The following is a 12,860-nucleotide window of genomic DNA, read 5'->3' as shown; positions in this document are numbered from 1 at the left end:
ATTCATACTTAACTAATTGAGTTGTTTTATTTATCATCTATACATCACATTTGTTATGGGAAAAAAGAAAAAAATTAAAAGAAATGTGATGTGTGAGATGTTAAGTGGAATTATTAATTAAAAAATGAGTAATGATAGATACAATCATAAATTATGTAATTATTGTGCACTCTTTTTGAAAAAGAATAGGGTCTTTTATTAAAAAATTAATTTTTTATGTGAATTTCATATTTACTCACTTTTATACAAAAAAAATGTGCGGCGCTTGTACACTCTGTCACTGTAAAGAAAAATTATATTCATCATCCCTACACACCACATAGCACATTTTTTTATTTTTTTTATTACCAAATGTGTGATGTATAGATGATAAGTAGAATAATCTAATTAGTTTAAGAAGAATAAAATTAAAAAATTAAAAAAAATATAGTGTGTAATATATATGAATGATGAATAGTAAAGCTTTACTATAAATATCATTTCTTTAATTTATATTAATTTTATTCTTAAACATATTTTTAAAGATATTTTAAAACATTTCAATATTTTCTTTTTCTTTTTTTAATCATAACATCCAAACGTCTCCGAAACTCTGAAGAACTTGGCACGGGAGACGAGGAAAATCATACGCCACCATGCAGTGTTCACGGAGGGAGTACGTGGCTGATCCAAAAGCGACGCGTGTCCCAAGCTCACCGGACCAGCCGGTTAAAGCTAGCCCAACAACAGGTATAGCCGGTCGCCAATGTCTCCCGCATGTCTCACTCGGCGCCACTTCCCGCTCACTAATCACTGTGAGCATAACCACAACTCTACAGTAAACTTACGGCCATGGCGGTACCGTACAAAAATTCAGACCCATCTCTTATCCTTCTGCAGAACCTCAAGGTTTTAGCTTTTTCTTTTGGGGTATACTTTTTTCTGCTTTTCTTCTTTTTCTTTTATAAATATATGTGTGTTTATGTGTTGTGCAGATTCTGGCCTCTTTTTTAACTTTCTTTGACGCTGCTTTAAATAAATTTTATGGGATAGTGGGAAAATATACCGACATTTCCTTTGCTTTATCTGCGTTTGACTGTTTTTAACGAGAAACGACTGTTTGATTGTTAAGAAAGAACAAAGGCCGAGAAGTTTTTGAATTTATAAGCATATGTGATATGGGACTCCTGAAAACGATCAACCAACACCTCTTAATCGAGCCTGATATAGCAACATGAGCCCTTGTTTTTTTTTTTGGAAAGAACAAAAAGGAAAGGAAAAATCTTGGGAAATGGGTTAGTTTCCAATATCTTCAGCATCTATGAGCAAATTTTATTTGAGCATTTGTGGCGGTGGGTTTTTTTGGGCGGTTATTGAGATTAGATTCCTTTCTCACTGAAAGGAAACGGAGATATTAGGCAAATATCTGTATTGATCCCGACCAAAATAACAGGACTAATATGTAGTTCTGGGGAAAGATATTTCACAGATATCTTCATGCTTCGATATGGAACCTGGATAGATCTGGTTTTTTTTTTTTTAATGTGGTTACTAATAGTGCGTAATGTATTGTTTAGAGATGGGAAGATGAGTTCAATTTATTGAAACCTATGAATCTAGGCTCATGGTTATATGATATATAATGGTAGTGAGGCATGCGGAAAAGAGCTGTGCCTTCTATTTCCAATGCCATATGGTCTTTTTAAACCAGTTTTCAATGTTTAATGTTTATCTTGTTTTGATAATCGGATTGTTATTCTTGTTGTATTTGATGAGTAGTTTTTAGTTTCTACTACTGTTTTTGGTTTCATCTCGATGAATATGAATTGTCGTTCCTGTTTGGCCTTCATCTTTAGTTGCGGGCATCCCTCTCTATTTGCCTCAAGGAAATATATGCATCCTTTTCGTGTGGCGATTCATTTGTGATTAAAGGGAAGTTTTGATAGACAAGAAACCAGTCGATTCCATTGTACTTCTCTTGAAAGATCCACGATTCACACAAATATGCATGTGCACCACCTGTGCACGCACGCACATACGTCCTTGGTGGGAGAGCTGAAATAACTCTGTGCTTTCCGTGTCTGTTTCCTGCTTGTAGGGTATTATTCTGTGAGAGTTCATCTGCATTTCCATAAGAGTCTTTGATTCTCATCTGAAAAACCAGTCAGGAGGAGGGATGGCTCTAGAGAGCTTTGTAGATTCCAACTTCCAATTGGCAGCACACTCTCTGGCACTGACTTGGCCAACTGGAGGCTTTTTGGGGTCCTCGAGTTCTGATAACTTGCTACAAAAGGATGAGCACTACCAGGCTGTGGTACCGTCCCTCTTGAATTCATCTTCTGGAAACCTGCCAAATGGGACATCTGTGAATGCACATATGAATGTAGGTAGGGCATTGGGTGAAATCGATCCAAGTATCTTAAATCATACGGGAAAGGAACTGAGTGTCAGGCCAAGTTCCTTGGACACAGATTCCAAATCAGCACTTTCAAAGGGTCCTTTGCACAGAAGTGCCAGTGCTAACATGGATTCTTACCCTGTTTTACGCACATCACCTGCACTATTCTCTTCTCATAACTCATGTTCAAGCTCTTCAGTTGTAAGTGGTTCCTCCATAACCCAGCATACTTCCCGTTTAAATCCAAAAGGCCTTCAAGTGCATAAAAGGAAACATCAGCAAGGGGAATTTGCTGCAGCATCTCAAGAGGCTACGGAAGTGCATAAAAATTCATTCATAAATTGCATAAAACAGGAGCCATGCACTTCAACTCAGATGCATAAGAAATCAAGATTAGGCATCCAGCAAGAGGCAATCATGCAGCAGCATATTATTCAACAGCTACTGCAGAATCCAGATTCTGCACAATTGCAAGAATATTTACCCCAACTGCAAGAATTGTTTCAGCATCATCAGTTACGAAAACAGAAGCAGCAAAATAGTTTGCACCCTATTCCACAATATCAGGGAGTTGGCATACAACAGCAACTACAGCAACACATAAGTCAACACCTGCAACAGCAGGTCCTGCCTCAAGTACCTGCCATGCGCTCCTTTAATGAAGGCATCTGTTCACGCCGGCTTATGCAGCTAATATATCATCTGCGGCAACGACCAGCTGTGAGTTGCTCTTTTAATTGACGATTTGATGTTGTTTATCATTAGTATATCACAATTATGTCCATTATCCACGACTTTTTTGACATATTTAATGCATTGCCCTGTCAATCTGCAATTTAGATTTTCTGAAGCATACCTGAGTTCTATCTTTTAATATCATGCTTACACTTTGCCCCTAAACTTTGTGATTTCCCTGTGGTCATAGGTTCAACTAATGCATTACTCACTTTGAGTTGGTCCGACCCTCATTTTATTTTTGGTCTCTCTAGGACAACGGTATTGCTTATTGGAGGAAATTTATCAGAGAGTATTATGCTCCTTGTGCTAGGAGAAGATGGTGTTTGTCTTCATATGACAAAGTTGGACGCCATGCCTTTGGTATGATTCCCCTAGCTGCTACGGTGAGTTCTCATCCCGCTGATATATGTTTTTACCTCATCATAAGAAATAATCAATATTGTCGTGAGGTGGTATGGTGGCTATTGGTTGTGCCTTCTGGTGTCAATTGCATCAGGTTGGACTGTGTTACACAGTGTGGTAAATGGTCCCCATATCAACTTTATGAAAAGTTTTGTTTGTAAAGCTTTTCCTACCTCAAATCCCCTTGGGTGCAAACAATCTCTAGGGGCCATCGGACTGGGAGATTTTTCCCTTGAATTACCCTAGGTGCACTTGCAAAAAACTCATTGCCAAGAGCATGTGCACCCCCGGGATTAGTCATGATGCTATTCCCAGACACTCGGTGCCAATCAAAAAAAAAAAAAAAAAGCTTTGCCCACCATTTTCATAAATTCTTCTGTCACTGAATACAGCTTCTGCAAGTCCCTCGAATCTGAACTGTTTCTATTGTGCCAGTGTAATTACGGCTTCATAGACGCACATATACAATTGCATCCACTCATCTCAATTTATTTCTTTACACGAAGCCTATTTGTGTCGGATTCTTATCTTTCCCTTCTGCTTTAAATGCTGTGTTGATTGCTTTAAATGGAATTGTTTGCTGCTTCTTTCGTTTTTTCAGGATGCATGGCAATGTGAGATTTGTGGTTGTAAATCGGGAAAGGGGTTTGGTGAGCAAACTAGCATTATTGAATTGTTGAATCACATAAGTTTTTTTTTCCCTTCAGTTATTTATCCCGCCCCCCCCCCCCCCCCCATTTTTTTTTTTTTTTTTTTTTTTATTGCACATAATTTATTTCTATGTTTTTCTTGCTTGGCAGAGGCAATTTTTGAAGTACTTCCTAGGCTTTACAAAATCACCTTTGATAATGTGATGGATGAACTATTGTTCCTTGATTTGCCACATGAGCGTAGGTTCCCTTCAGGATTAATGATGTTGGAATATGGAAAAGCAGTTCAGGAGAGTGTCTATGAGCAACTTCGTGTTGTTCGTGAGGGTCATCTGCGAATTATTTACACACATGACTTGAAGGTGAGTCAAAGGCCCCTTCGTATGAAGGTGGTGGGCTGATGCATATTAATTGTTCATGGATGTCTTGAAATACTTCTGCTTTTCAGATACTGTCCTGGGAATTTTGTTCCGGGCCTCATGAAGAACTTTTGCCTCGAACTTTGCTTGCACCTAAGGTGATGATTATTTTTGTGCTCTGTGTTTTATTTCTGGTTGTGAGTTGCTCCTTTTGGTGTTCAAATCTGTCATATGATCCAGTACTTCTTGCCATTTTACCTTGTGACTTTTATGATCTTGCTGTGTGTAACCATGCTGTAACTTAGTTTCTGAAACATGCATGGTTGCAGGTTGATAAGATGGTTCATGCTGCACTGAAATATGAAAGCACCAATAGCAGTAGTGAATCTGTTGTGGTGTCTCCAGAAGATTTACAAGCAAATTCTGACGCGTAAGACATTAATGTTGAGTGTTTGTTTGCTTTGGATGCTAGAAAGTTCAAATTATATATTTTGCTCTAAATAAACTAGAAAAATTGAGTTTTGGGAGGACAAAGCCATTGCAAAGCAGTTATAATTTGCGAGTAAATTTTGTTCTTGATCATTCATCTCACTGTAGGTTCCAGGCAGCTGGGTGTCAAGTTGCGAGAACTTTGGACTTGCAATTGGTTGATGACTTGGGATTTTCCAGAAGATACTCCCGGTGCATGCAGGTAAACATTTTCAATTCTTTTTTTTTTATTGTTTTTGAGTTTGAAACTAATATCCAATTACTTGACTGGTTCTTAATGTATGCCAGTTATGATTGTTTGACAGATTGCAGAGGTTGTCAGCTGCATGAAAGATTTAATGACTTTCTCCTTCAATAATAACACAGGACCAATGGGTAGGTAGCATCAGACGTTGCTGTTGATGGCATGCAAGTGCTTTCTCCACTCATGCTTATTTTGGTTGGTTTTCAGTTTTTAATAAGGTCCAGTAGTTAGTTTTGATCTTTAATGGTGTTTGCTTGTTCAATATAGCAGTTATTTTACTATTGCTTATGTTTTGGCTTCACATTGATATTTTGGATATTAGCAAGTTCATAAATTAGACTTTTAAGAGCTTCATAAATGGTTTTGTTGGAGTTCCTTTTATTACATTCTTATTCGTTCTTAAATATTTTGATTCTTATTGGATTTTCTGGCCAAATACATTGAATATCAAACTTTTACCACTTTACCATGAACAAGTGGGATGCCAGATTGGTTCTCGATTTGTTTTACTTGTTTTATTGGACCCTTTGCTTGCTAGTAAAGCCCATTTGCAGATGGCAGTCAGTTCTACATTTCTTGGTTTCAATAGGACTCCCTTTGAGCATTATTTCTATCTACCATCATCTAAAGTGTGTCAACACATTAACCTTCATTTCTATTGGAGTACCTATTGAAAAAATTCCTATTAAAGTGATTTATATTTCTTTACATGTTAATTTTGCCGCCATCCACTATAAACTAAGATTCATTCATGATGTTTCTGCTAAACTCTAAATTTCTGTAATCAATACTCATATTTGAGTTTAACTTGCAATATTAAATCATCCAAATCAGTGTCTAAATTAACATATTATAGGATAGGCAGAATGCTGGAGTACATTGACGTGCCAAAATTAACAGATTAGTGCATGTAGATTTGTAATCCAATCTCGCCAATCTATTGATTTTGACATGGAGTTGGATGGTGAAGTATGGCACTACCAATCAAATGAGGTTGATTGTGATTATTTTATGTTTATAGGTACATTACAAATGATCTCCATAGTTTAGAGTGGTTATTTATTATAAACCTATATGATACCATTATTCATTTGTAGAGAGCTTGAAGAACTATTCCCAAGAAACCACCACAAGTAAGATCGGGAAAGAGGAATTACATGAGAAGGAAGTTGTAGGGAGTGCTCAATGTCTGCCTACTGACGACAATAAGTTGATGGCTGGGTCCAGTGGTCATTGCAATAATGTGAATGGTTGTGTAGTTATGACAAATGGAGGACTTTTGACTAGCTCAGAAGAGGCAGCATTGATGCCGCCAGGTTCTTACCACAAATTGCTGAGGCAGAACAACTCAACTTCTGAACAGGGCAGAGTGAAGCGACAGGGTGCTTCACTGCGAGTGTCCAACCAGGATGTCTCTTTTGAATCTAATAAAGGTTCTAAAGCTTCAAGCCCAGGACTAATCCAGCACTCACCAATGGATGGCTTGTCAAGTTCCCATTCCATCGAAGGCAGCCAGAATATACGGGACAAGGCTATCCAGAAGATACTGCAGGAGATGGTCAACAACAGCAGAAAACTGAACGTGAATGCTGGAGACACTGTTATCCGTGAAGAGGGGAAGAGTCATGTTGTTGACGTGCCTGCAAGAGGCAAGGGGATGAATGTTCATAATGGGTTAGGTTCTAGGTACAGCACAACAGCCCTGGATATCCCAGGAAATGTATTGAGGAGTGCTGCAGGGAGGATCAGCAGCTCAGGTGCTGTCTTCAATAGAGAGGTCTTTGAGTTCTGTGGTAACAACAGCTCCATGAAGAAGAAAGAAACAGATGTTCCAGAGAAGCTTCAACTTCCCGAAGCGCTCATTAAAATGATCAACGGTTATCATGAAAATGGAAAGTTGAGTGGCAACAGTGAAGATATGTGCAATGCATGGAGGAACTAACCATATCGTGATACTAGTTTTAGGGAAGTGGTTAGGAGAGTTTGTACAGTTTTGTTGGGTAGTGTAAACTGATATCTTCACCATCTCGCGTAGTTTTGATGACGTGATTTTGCACGACTTTTAGAATCGTTCTGATAGTTTGAATTTATACTGGATCTTTTAGTTGTAATGGAAGTGTGAGTATATAATTACTGGTAATTCGAGTTTGGTGAGAGACTTTAACAGAACAAACAGGAAGCAAATACCAATTTCATAAATTGGCGGGTTTTTCCTCCTTCTCCTTCTCCTTCTTCCTTATTTATTTTTTAATTTGGATATTTCAGAAATTAAGTCTGCTGGGGGAGGAGTTGAGGACCCTAGCCACTCGTTTGCATTTCTTTGCAAAACTTGAAACTCGAAGTGGAACAATGAAAATGCAATGCTGCCCAAGGCTAAGGAAAAATCCCTCACAAATTAATATTAGAATGCTCAGACATCAACTAGCATTTATCACCCAAAATTACATGCTAAAACCTTTTTTCAGGAGATGAAAGTGCACATTTCCATACTCTGATTAAACCAAGAGAGCACATACACATACACATTTCCTAGCTAAGGTACAAGTGATAGGCTTCGAAAATCATTTAAAACTTGTAGAACTCTCTTATCCCTACCTGTTTATCGTACAGAACTTCCTACCTACAGAGGTTAACTCAAAAACGCTTAAACCTCTCCCTAAATTTACTTGGGTATATAAATACAGAATCTAAACAGAGACCACCTTTGGTATGCGTGCAATCAATCTGGGTCATAGAGAATTTGATTTTGGTTGGTGCGTTGGAGTTATCTACAACAAAATCGCCAACGTGGTAGTAGTTCCATTTTCCGGTTTCACTCAAAATGCACTTTGATGCCGCATGCTGACCATCCGAAGTCCATAGCTGAAACTGCACTGGCTTTATGTCCCATCCGTGAACATGCTCAGTATTACAGATTCGGCGACCAAACCTCTTGTATGCCCTTCCTAAGTGCAACCTGAAGAATAGGCTATATGTCCCCATCGGAAATGGGAACTCCACCTCTCCATCAACTTCAAACCACCAAATTTGCTGGAGGTAGGCGACAGTGCAGAATCTACATGAAAGGAAGAGGAGCTCTAAATCAATTCAAGTACTCCATTGCCCAAATAGGCAAAATAAATAACGCAGCAGCATATTCCAGTGATACAACCACATTCGGAGCATCAGAACAGAAGAAAGCTAGGCAGTTCTTCAATCTTGAAAATCACAAGCATCACTCATCATCACAAGCAAGACATGCAAACGTCAAGATTCCTAGTCTAGGGGAAAATATGTTGGAAACTGTAGCTGTCATTCATCAAAGTTGCATAGCAGGTTATACAACAAGCACATGCAAGATTCAAATATCTAACTAAAAATCTAGCCTAAGGATTATAATTAAATCCTTCAGTCAATATTGAATCTTATAAACTCATTGAATAATTCAATCTCCTGAAGGATCAAATGTGTTACTCCAACTCAAAAGAAACTCAAGGACAACTGGCTTCGTTTGTTTTCGCAAATGAGATGAGATGAGATGAGTTGAGATAAAAATTGAATAAAATATAGTTAGAATATAAATTTTTTAATATTATTTTTGTTTTGAGATTTGAAAAAGTTGAATTGTTTATTATATTTTGTATGGGAATTTGAGAAAGTTGCAATGATTAGATAATATGAGATGGGATGAAAAGTTTTGTGAAAATGAACGAGCTTTGATCCAAGTTCAAGAATATGATTATAATATTATCACTGATAATAACAACCTTAAACATTAGGCCATGTTTGGATACAAGAAGTATTTCATTTTATCTCATCTTATCATCACAACTTTTTCAAATTATCACACAAAATATAATAAACAATTCAACTTTTTTCAAATCCGAAAACAATAATAATATTAAAAAATAATATTTTATTTAACTTTCATCTCAACTAACTATCCAAACAGCACCAAAGATCTTCCCCATAGACTCAATGCTCTATAGGACCTTCTCCAAATGACCCAAAACTTGCTATTGTACAAAACCTAGCTTTTCTATACGAGAATCCAATCCAAAACATATTTTCTAAAAGTAAGCTGAGGTGAGAGCGTTTTTGACATGCAGTGCATTAACTTCCCAAAGTTAATGAAGCCATGATTAAACTAAATACATATATCACATCATCATGCAATAGACTTCAAAATTTCAAACAAAATTGATGAAAAGATAACAAGAAACCTACTTTTGATGAGTTCCAGCGAGGGAATTCCCGGAACGTTGGAGTTTCCATCATCCATCTAAAAGAATTATTATTTTTTTTGTGGTAAGTACCATCTAAAAGATACATGACAAGAAACGTACAATTTTTCTATATCCATTGGAAATCATTATATAAACGTAAAAAAAGGTGCATAATTCTCACCTAGATTCTTCAGTTGGGATGTGATTCCAATATCTTCGATCATCAATCCCAGTGATTGCCAACCCCTTAGGAGAAATGGACAAACAAACACCACCGGTACTTTTATGCAGCCAAACCTTCTGTAAAATCCAATTTTTATACAAATACATCAGGAACACATCCAAATCAAGAAAATCAAATAAAATGAATAATCGAGATCTCATGATTGGCCACCGAGAAAGTTGAAGAAAAATAAAAGAAAAGAAAACATCGATTCTTATTTTACAAGTTCTTTTTCGTTTTGTAAATTTCCTCCGAAACCGAACAAAAATAACCTAGAGAAAAACATATGATAGAAACTCATAACAAGTAAAACAATCTCATTCCCCGCTCAATTGATCACAATTGGGCATTTTAAGATCTCCACACACTTCCTCAGATTAGGAAACAAGCAAAACGAGCAATACCTTAGTACCGCCATCGAAAGTACTAGCCTGGCAAAGCCTCTCGTAAATCCCTCGCTTACCCAAATCCCCCGGCAACTCGCCGAACACTTTCCGAAAAAGAACTTGATAATTCGACGGCAACTTCGATTCCCACACAAAATCTGCCCACGACGCCCCACGAAAAGCACGATTCAGTCTCGCCAATTTGCAGATCTCAGGCGGGTCCAAGTAGCTCAGAACCAAAGCCACGCAGCTCTCTGGTAAGTCCCCCAAACTGGGTCGCGATTGCAAACACAAATACCCATCAGACCCATTGGAACAATCCAGCCCAGTTAGGCTTGAGAACAAAACAGATAAATCGGCACCCATGAAACAGAGCAGAGCGGAGAGAAGAGAGAAGAGACACAGACTAACTAGGATGATCGTCAAAAAGATTTGACTTTTAAATGGAATGAATTCTACAGAAACAGAGTGCGGTGGTGGGGTGGCAACATGTGGTACTGGAAGAAGGACGCGTAACAGTTGCTGGGAGGGGGAGGAGTTTGTTTGTCTTGGTGGGTTTCGTTGGTTTATGGAGAAGCAGAGGAAGACAGTAGAGAATGATTTGGACGGAAAGCAGAAGATGAGTTGGGTGCGGGAGATGGGGCTCTTTATTGGGAAAAAAAAATAAAAATATCACCCATAACAGCAGGTACAATACACGCTGTATGAAAAAGACAACTTGGAACTGTCTCCTGTGTTTTTACACATGAGATAGAGATTAGTTAAAATTAAAATTAAAATTAAAATTAAAAATTAAATAAAATATTTTTGAAATATTTTTTTAATAATATTTTTTTAAACTTTAAAAAAATTAAATTATTTATTTATTTTATGTAAAAATTTAATAAAATTATAATAATTAAATAAAATAAAATGTGATGAAATGAATTAAAAATAATTCTGAAAACAAACGAGTAGCATATCAAGTTTTGTAATATTTCAGTTGACATATGTGGGTATTTTTTTTTTACCATTGAAAATTATATTTTTTTTGTTTATTATTTTCTTTCAAAAGAAATTAATTTTTAATTTTTATCTTTAAGAATGTTTAAAGTTCACAAAATTACTTTATTTTTATTACTTTCCGATAATATTAAAATAATTTTTATTGTCTAAGCTCACCGCGCACCTTTTTTTTAAAAGAAAATAACCAATTTAAAACTCGTATGCAAAGCCTCAATTTTTAATAGTGGATTGTTTTTTCCTCAAAGAGAGTGCACCAAATTTCTTAAAAGTTATCTAGCATTATATACTCGTATTTAACAACCTTTAAATCAATCATTATTAGAAATATTATTATTTATCATAATTTATTTTCTATCCTTGAATAAATAAAACTTTATTAAATTAAAAAGAGATTTAAAAAGGGGTGGAAGTCACAATAAAACACCTTAATATAAAAATATAAATAAATAATAATTTTATCTATTTATTTGATTGATTTTGGTATTTACTTGTATTAAGATTATTATTATTTTTTTTTTTTAGCTTAATTACGAAAAGAAAAAATTTTCAGTTTGTTGTTAAAAGGTAAGAATCCATCATCTTATCTTCTAATCTTACACCCTAGTCCGCTTCAAAAAAAAAAAAAAAATATATATATATATATATATATATATATATATATATATATCGTTCATGAATAAATTGAAATATCAGTTTGAAGCTAGAAGAAAGTTGCTCATTTCATATTCCTTGAGAGCGATATATGTGAAATATACGTGTGAGGAAGATACGAAAACATTAATTGAATGAGCAACGATAATAGGGTGTCTTTTTGCGGAGATTTCAACGTGACTTCATCTGTAATATTACCTTGTACAAATTACCAAAACTTTTTTGGGTCATGTCAAAATGGGCTCGTTTGGATTAGAGAGTGTTTCATTTCATCTCATTTTATTATTATAACTTTATTAAATTTTTACATAAAATTTAATAAATAATTCAATTTTTTAAATATCAAAATAATAATATATAATATTAAAAAATAATATTCTAATATTATTTAATTCAAATTTCAAATTTCATCTAAAATCATCTCATATCATCTCTCTATCCAAACCAGCAATCATTAAGCTTCCAAATTTATTATTATTATTATTATTTGTCAATTCACCATTATCATGGTGTCAAAATTGATTAAAGTGTGGTTTGGATAGTGACATGAGATGAGATCATAGTTTTAGATAAAAATTGAATAAAATATTATTAGAATATTATTTTTAAATATTATATATTATTGTTTTGAAATTTAAAAATTTTAAATTTTTTATTATATTTTGTATGAAAATTTAAGAAAATTATAATAATGAGATAAGATAAACATTTTCAATATCCAAACAGGCTGGCCTAAATTGCTAGAAGCAATCAAGTTTTAAATGGTTCCCCTAATATTCTAACTTAAGCAAATAATATATAGCTAGCATCAATCAAGGACCAACAAACTAAAAATTAATATTGATAGATTTCTGTTCACATTATGTCTACGAATGTAATATCAAAATTAAGCCCTTTTAATTTATTCCGCAGTTCATAGAAACAATGGATTGGAGTGGATGTGGCGGCGGCCACGATCTCTTTTGAATTAAGGAAAAAGAATGGGAAGAATAATTAAATATTTTTGCAAAATATAAAGCCCACCTCGACGTGGTTCTGACTCAGAGCCGTGCATGAAATTTGGCCCAACCACATGTATCGTGGTTATTAATGGTACGTTACGGCCATCTTTGAACGCGTACGTACGCGTGT

General features: G+C 35.5%; 2 protein-coding genes across 4 annotated transcripts; one reads left to right on the top strand and one right to left on the bottom strand.

Annotated features, from left to right (window-relative positions):
• The first annotated feature begins 727 nt into the window (after nt 1–727).
• LOC121236059 (probable transcriptional regulator SLK3) lies at nt 728–7,313 on the top strand. 3 transcript variants are annotated; one of them, XM_041132552.1, is made up of 10 exons: nt 728–909; nt 2,078–3,097; nt 3,367–3,498; nt 4,119–4,167; nt 4,318–4,529; nt 4,616–4,684; nt 4,856–4,956; nt 5,124–5,217; nt 5,321–5,390; nt 6,357–7,270. In XM_041132552.1, exons 2-10 carry the CDS (start codon nt 2,156–2,158, stop codon nt 7,199–7,201), a joined length of 2,514 nt encoding a protein of 837 aa, XP_040988486.1. In that variant the 5' UTR covers nt 728–909; nt 2,078–2,155; the 3' UTR covers nt 7,202–7,270. The 3 variants fall into 3 exon arrangements, with proteins under 3 accessions (XP_040988486.1, XP_040988485.1, XP_040988487.1); XM_041132551.1 differs by having other exon boundaries at nt 733–888; nt 6,357–7,313; XM_041132553.1 differs by lacking the exon at nt 728–909 and adding an exon at nt 1,027–1,274.
• A 359-nt stretch (nt 7,314–7,672) lies between these two features.
• Nucleotides 7,673–10,725, bottom strand: LOC121236061 (F-box protein PP2-A12-like). The gene is made up of 3 exons (XM_041132556.1): nt 10,092–10,725; nt 9,646–9,764; nt 7,673–8,314 (listed from the first exon to the last, which is right to left on the bottom strand). The coding sequence occupies exons 1-3, from the start codon at nt 10,437–10,439 to the stop codon at nt 7,894–7,896; spliced, it is 888 nt and encodes a 295-aa protein (XP_040988490.1). The 5' UTR covers nt 10,440–10,725; the 3' UTR covers nt 7,673–7,893.
• Nucleotides 10,726–12,860: the final 2,135 nt, after the last annotated feature.

Source organism: Juglans microcarpa x Juglans regia, chromosome 6D, assembly GCF_004785595.1.
Source record: "Juglans microcarpa x Juglans regia isolate MS1-56 chromosome 6D, Jm3101_v1.0, whole genome shotgun sequence".
NCBI lineage: Eukaryota > Viridiplantae > Streptophyta > Magnoliopsida > Fagales > Juglandaceae > Juglans > Juglans microcarpa x Juglans regia.
Note: the sequence above shows the minus strand (reverse complement) of the source record. Positions and strands in the feature narration are given on the sequence as shown.